At 38.7% G+C, this 7,071-nt stretch overlaps 2 protein-coding genes across 2 annotated transcripts in view; both read right to left on the bottom strand.

Moving 5' to 3' along the window:
* Positions 1–1,586, bottom strand: part of LOC106532519 (E3 ubiquitin-protein ligase MARCH2) — a gene marked incomplete at its 3' end in the record, with an annotated part of 4,630 nt that extends 3,044 nt beyond the window's left edge. The window contains 1 exon segment of the mRNA XM_014028585.1: positions 1,377–1,586.
* A 2,139-nt stretch (positions 1,587–3,725) lies between these two features.
* Positions 3,726–7,071, bottom strand: part of LOC106532525 (ras-related protein Rab-11B) — a gene marked incomplete in the record, with an annotated part of 12,766 nt that continues 9,420 nt past the window's right edge. Inside the window, 1 exon segment of the mRNA XM_014028594.1 lies at positions 3,726–5,984. Within this exon segment, the coding sequence (XP_013884048.1) occupies positions 5,839–5,984 (146 nt within the window).

The following is a 7,071-nucleotide window of genomic DNA, read 5'->3' as shown; positions in this document are numbered from 1 at the left end:
ACACACACACACACACACACACACACAAACTAAACAACAGAATACAAGAACGTGGACGAGCAGACTATTCAATATTATTAATTAATATTCATTTTGACTCTGAATATTGAAAAAAAAATCATATTTATTTTAAAACTTAAAATATGCAATGCAGTGAATGCTTAACGCAGGAAGATTTGTCCTGAAAACTGCTAAAGCTAAAACTGTTCATGTGAGTTCAGTTTGAACAGCTGAATTCTGCTGAAAGAAAACAAACGTAGACAGCAGCAGAAACAAGCTGAAAGCTCACRGACAGTAAAGAAGCTCCCATTGGAAGAAAAACAAGTACAAAACAAAAAGAGCTACATTAGTTGTAAAATAGCTAAAGCAGCTGAAATTAACAGAAAAATAGATAAAAAGTAGCTGAAAAGCTGAAATWTGAACAAAGATGCAGTAAGCTTGTTTGCTGAATTCAGCAATATGAAGCCGAAATGATCACAAAAAGGTGAATTTAGGTCAAAAAAGCTAAAATTAACTGTAAATAGCTACAAAGTAGCTAAAAATATAGTAAAGAGCTGAAATTCACAAAGTAGCTCAAAGAAGCATAATTAGCTTGTAGTAGTAGCAGAAATATGATAAAAGAAACAAAAACATATAAAAACTTAAATCAGCAGAAAGAAACTGATACAAGCCTAAAAAGTTTCAATTAAAAGAAGAATAGCTGAAAGGAGCAGGAACAGCTAAAAAAGGCAGGAAAAAAAAACTAAATTGAGCAAAAGAGAAGTAAAAAAAGTCAGAACCAGAACAAAAGAAGTTTAGATTATAAACATTTTAAAGGGTTCAAGTGATGTTGAAAACATTTATTTTCAACATATGGCAGAAAAAGCCAAATAGCTGAAAATGTAGAAGTAGCTGAAACACCATGAATGAGCTGAACGTTTTGATAAACAGTGGAGAAAAGCCTCAGGTAGAAAAATGGATCATGTCAATAATGTGAACGCTCAAAAGCTTTCACACAAAATGACAACAATGTTTTCTAGAGACAATCCTTGACCCAGCTCAACAAAGACCTTATCAGTTTTATAGCTCTTCAAAAACAGCAGGTAAAGAAGGGAATTAAAGCTTATAATGAGCTTTTATACAAAGGAAATGTTACAAATAAATAAAACGACACTGACATCATTAAAATCCTGTTTTCTTTAAGCTTAAAGCCTTTAGCTCATAGCAGCTAATGTTAAAGCTGCAGACAGATGTAGTTTATAGGGTGTAAAGCAGCTGTTAAACACGGTAAAACTGACCACTGTTAACAGCATTACATTAATTTTCCAGTCAATAGGCTGCGCTGTTAGCAGACATTGAAGTGCTAACGTCTGAGGAATAAAGTAAAGCTAGCTTACCTTGGGTTTCAGCTGCACAACAACCAGCTCTCTCTTCCTGCTCACTTCCTGTTTTACTGTATGTGGAAACAACAACGCATCACAAAAACTGTTTGTTTCTTTTGAGCTCCGTGTTGTTCTGTGCTAACTCAGCTGATAACACAGGCCGGGTTTCCACTGTCTTTACCCACAGCTTTCGCCCTGAAGCCAGCCGTCTGGCTCTGCCGTGGAGACAACACGGTGGAAAGCGCCTTGTATGGCAGCCCGGTGTGTCATATAAGTGACCCAAATTTATACACATTTATTTAGATTTCATATACTGTACTTATTTTTTCATTTATAAAAATTTACCAATTATCTGACTCAAAATAACATTTTTACATTAAAAAAATTTATTTTGAATTATGAAAAAAATATAACATCCCAACTGGGTGGGAATGGAAAAAAGGAACACAAACTAGTTAACATTAGAAATTATTTGATAAACATTTTCTTCAACTGTTATACCAAGACTGTAAAAATAGTTTTTATAATTGTAAATATATATATTGTATAACAGACTGCTGGGCCATATTACAGTACAAAGCACATCAGACCTGTCTGACATGGAAAATGTGTGGAGCATTATGAAGCACAAAATACAAGAGACCCCAGACTGTTGAGCAACTGAAGTTGTATATCATGCAAGCACGAGAAATAATTCCACCTACAAATGTTTGAGTGTTAAAGGAAAGGTGATGTAACACAGTGGTAAACATGGCCAGTTTTTTTTTTTACATGTTGCAGGCATCAAATTTAAAAAAAGCAATAAAGTTTATCTATTTAAACATTAAATATTTTGTACTTGTAGTGTATTCAATTGAATAGAGGTTAAAATGATTTGCAAATCATTGTATTCCATATTTGTACACAACTCATCATCATCACTAAAATGATCCACTCCTCTCTGACGACTGGTACTGTTCCCACAGCTTTTAAATCGGCTGCCATCACCCCCATCATAAAGAAAACAGGTCTAGATCCGACTAACTTCAATAACCTCCATCCCATTTCTAATCTGCCGTTCATCTCCGAAATCCTTGAAAAGGTCGTCGCTAATCAGCTTCACTCACACCTCTCCAGCAATAACCTCTATGAACAGTTTCAATCAGGTTTTCAACCACATCACAGCACCGAAACTGCTCYTATTAAAATTACTAATGATCTTCTCCTTGCTGCTGACTCAGGACTTCTGTCAATACTCATCCTCCTTGATCTGAGCTCTGCCTTTGACACCATCTCTCATCCTATCCTCATCGACAGACTAACCTCTATCGGCATCTCAGACACCCCCACTGGACTGGTTTAAATCCTATCTTTCTGACCGCACTCAGTTCATGCAGCTCAAGTCCTTCCGCTCCCAGTCTTCACCCATCTCCCCTGGTGTTCCCCAAGGTTCTGTACTCGGGCCTCTACTTTTCATAATCTATCTGCTTGGCCACATCTTCCGGAAATTTGGTATCCACTTCCAATCTTATGCCGACGACACTCAGCTCTACATTTCAACAAAACCAAACTCCACCCTCTCATCCTCCACTCTTACTGACTGCCTCAGTGAGCTCATTAACTGGTTCTCCAATAATTTCCTCCAACTAAACAGTAACAAAACTGAACTCCTACTTGTTGGGACAAAAAACTCCATTTCCAAATCCCAGCATCTTCTCTTCACTCTTAATAACTCCGTTCTTTCCCCCTCACCTCAGGTCAAGAACCTCGGTGTCATCCTTGACACCACACTCTCTTTCACATCCCACATTAACAATGTGACTCGATGTGCCTACTTTCATCTCCACAACATTAACCGTCTCCGTCCTTCACTCACTCCCTGCTCCACTGCTATCCTTGTACACAGCCTAGTAACATCCAGGGTTGACTACTGCAACTCTCTACTGTTTGGCCTCCCCAATAAATCCCTTCACAAACAACAGATGGTTCAGAAATCAGCAGCCCGTGTAATCACTCAAACCTCATCCTCTACCCACATCACTCCAGTCCTACAGCAGCTCCACTGGCTCCCAGTTAAATYCTGCATCATCTTTAAAATTCTCCTACTCACCTTCAAAGCTATCCACAACCTTTCCCCTCCTTACCTGTCTGACCTCCTGAACATCTCAACACCCTCCTGCTCTCTAAGATCTGCCTCCTCCCTCCAACTCTCAGTACCCCCTGCCTGCCTCATTAATATTATTGTTATTACTATTATTATTTTTATTATTATTAACGTCTCAACTTCATTGGAACTGGGGTTGTAGTTTGAGTAATAATGTGTAGTCAAACAAACCAACACTACAGAAAACACTGTGTGGATAAAATCCATAAATAACAGCTTGCCATGTAATCCAATAGTTTTTTATTTCAATAGTTTGAGTGATGCTAAAATAGCACAGTAAGCCATTAGCTAATTTTACATGCACATAGTCTAAAGAAAAGTTAACAATCACAAAGTATTGAATAAATCATGTCAAAGTTTTAAAACAGAGTACATGAATAAAGGCATTTCATCCACCTGGTAAAACTGACATTTTGTGTTTGTTYCTACATACCATCCCTTAACTAGCAAACAGTTGATGTTCGGCATAAAATGCTTAAAATTGTAACCATTTTGAAATGTTTTCAAACTACACACATTTTTATCCAGTCCTGTTCTAGAAATGCATAAAATCAACAACAGTTAAAGGAAAAACAAAACATAAATAAGGTACGCACATAAGAGTGAGTTGTTCTTTGTGACACAACCCCAGCATGCCCTGAAAGTTTTATGAAAATACGTTCATAACTTTTTGAGCAATCTTGTGCAGACCGACAACCTTGGCGGAGGTAACAAGACCAACCTTGGAATTAGCAGAAAAGGGTTTCTTCATAATAAAAATGTTGAGATATTAAAAATAAAGAGGGAATTAATTTAATTGAAATCAGTGGACAGTGGTGTAATAATGACTGTATTTTAGAAAAAATTGTGACATAGTTTGAAATGTTTGAAGGGAGGTTCTGTAGAGACAACAGTAACAGGTTTCAGCTTAGAGTGGAACAAACAGTAAAGCAGGTCTTTGTGATCTTAAAAGAACGCCTCTCTGAACGTCTTCGCAGTCTTCAGTATTTGGTACTTCTTCGAGTTTGGTGTAGTCGATTATTGTTGTGTTGCAAGTAAAACGAAATAATATTCATGTGATTATCATGCCCACATTGCGTTGCTTTCCGCTCAACGCAAACACAAACAGGGTRGGGATAGAATAAGGCCGAGCCGAGYTTYACAATGCAAAACTGCCTAGAGCGAGCCTGAATCACGGCTCAAGGGTGTGATGTACCGATGAAGGAGTCGGTGTGGCCGGTTGGATGTGAGATTTAGAATGGGAACCGTCTGAAACACGTTCTGTCTAGCGCTTTACCTAAGCACTGCTATGCTACACTCCACACCCCTCTGGTTCCACGACACCCGCTTCAAGTAAAAACCCTCCCATCTTTTGGGGGGGGGGGGAACGTAGCTGATGATGATTGATGATTTCTAAACATTAAAGCAGGGCTCGTTTTTGCTGCTATGTTGTGGGAATTGTTTTATGTCAAAGTTGTTATTTCTCCAATTCAAGACGGGCATTTACTGCAGGTAAGATACTGACTACTGCTAACATCTCTACATAACCCTGCTTAAAAAATAATCAAACTATTCCTTTAAGTTTGATCTGAATCAACTCATAAAATAAGAAGCAGATAATCGGATTTCAGTCAAACAATTAATTGYTTTAATAATTAACATTTTTCAATTAGTTTGGACTCAGCAGCATGGAAGAGGCATGAATRAAAAAATGCCTAATTATTATTTTTTTCTTTTTGATTGCAACAGTTTCCTTTGGTATTTTTGTGCACTAAAATAAAGACATACAAATAAAAATAAATTAAATTAAAACAGTAACGTYACATTTGCCCATTCTAAGTCAGTCAGTCACAACCGAGTCTGGAGCCTGGTTGATGCTAATTTCATGCTAGAAAGGGCAAAGGACTCAAAGCAGAAACTGGAAACTGCAGACTCCACATCACTCCTCCATTACAAACCTCCTGCTCAGATCCTCTTTTACAGCCAGACAAACAAAATCAGAAACTTTTCATTTCACGCTCCACGTTATAAAGCCGGCCTGCTGATCCCTCACCAGCAGCGGGTCAACAGGATCAATCATCTGGGACCTCATGGATCAAAGCGTGCGCAGCTTTCTTACTGAAAATAGGCGTATGGATGAACCGGAAAAGTAAGCACGCACAGAAAAGCTTTACACCCGTTCACCTGGTTACCCAGAGGCAGAAATCCATTTCACACAGGGTGTTTACAAATCAAAGAGGAGGAAAAACAGCAAAAGGAAACGTGAAATGTAAGAATTTTGATGACAGAAGGGAACATGACGGTTGAAGTAAAGCAGGTGTGAAGACAGGAAGGACTGGGAGAAACAGCAGGGAATCACAGGCTCTGGCAGCAGGGGAGTTTGTTTCCTCTYTGCCCATCCATCGTTGGGGGGACGCTGATATCCACAACGTTGTTGCCTGGTGAATCGTCGTGTGCTGATCTGTCCAATATTTGCCTCTGAGATACCATACGGTAGATTTCTGCAGGGGGAAGGAAGGGGAGAAAAACCTACAATCATGTGTCGACAAACACAGACATTCAGAGACAAAATTGTTGGTGCCCCTCTGTTAATGACCCAAAAACCCATAACAGTCACTGGAATATCTGGGGATGGGGTGGGGAACATTATATTAGTTTAAAATGGCTCCAAACAATGTTGTCATTTATCTCAATGATTTCTGAGTCAATTTATTGTCCAGTAAAATTTGCTATGGTGACAGGCCTCGGTGTGTCCTCTAATTAACATTATAGGTGTCTTCAAACTTGTTAATCCGTCAGTCTACCTCGTTAAAGTGTGACAAGTAGTCACTGTGCTGTTTGGTGTCGTGGTGTGTAAYACACTGAACATGAACCACAGGAAGCCAAGGAGAGATTTTGTATATATATTTATATTAGGGCTGTGCAGTAAATGTGATAGACAGTAGAAACAGTWTGAAGTTGGCCTACGGTAGAAATTCACCCTATACTGTCCTGTYGTCAGTTACATCATCTCACCTTTGTCAGCATGGTTGCGAGCGAGTGCAGAGACAACTGAGCAGGAGGAGTTTGAAATATAATGACRAAATTATAGCGTTTTAAAACATGTATAAAGAGAATAAATCCTCAAAATTTCCCCCTCCCGCTGTAGAAAAGTTACGTCGTGTCGCAGGATCATTTCTTCCTTCCCTCCCGCTGCACGTCACGCAGAGCGAAGCTTTGACAACCGTAGTTTTTTCCACACCCTAGTTGTCGGAGAATAAACTTGTTTTTTGTGTATTGTTACCCACAGAGATGATTAAAAAAAGACGTGGACGTTCCTTCAGTCATATATCTGMTCTGAAAGCGCAGCAGAGAAGCAGCCGATAAATTCAGCAGGCAGAAGCTCTTAGTATGGCAGGCAGATATTACATTTATTTGGCTTCACCACACTTACATTCCAGTTATCTGAAATTGTTTTATGACAGGACTATGTGCACTCTTAAGCCCCTTAAAGTCCTGCTACACTATAACGTTTTAGACAACTTACACCAACTTAGAATTTTGTTTTATGTCTAAATGACTAATTTTACTAGAAGTACTGGTTATAAC

This window comes from Austrofundulus limnaeus, unplaced genomic scaffold (assembly GCF_001266775.1).
Source record: "Austrofundulus limnaeus strain Quisiro unplaced genomic scaffold, Austrofundulus_limnaeus-1.0 Scaffold786, whole genome shotgun sequence".
NCBI classification, from domain to species: Eukaryota; Metazoa; Chordata; class Actinopteri; order Cyprinodontiformes; family Rivulidae; genus Austrofundulus; species Austrofundulus limnaeus.
The sequence above is the reverse complement of the archived record's forward strand: the minus strand, read 5'-3'. Positions and strand labels throughout refer to the sequence as shown.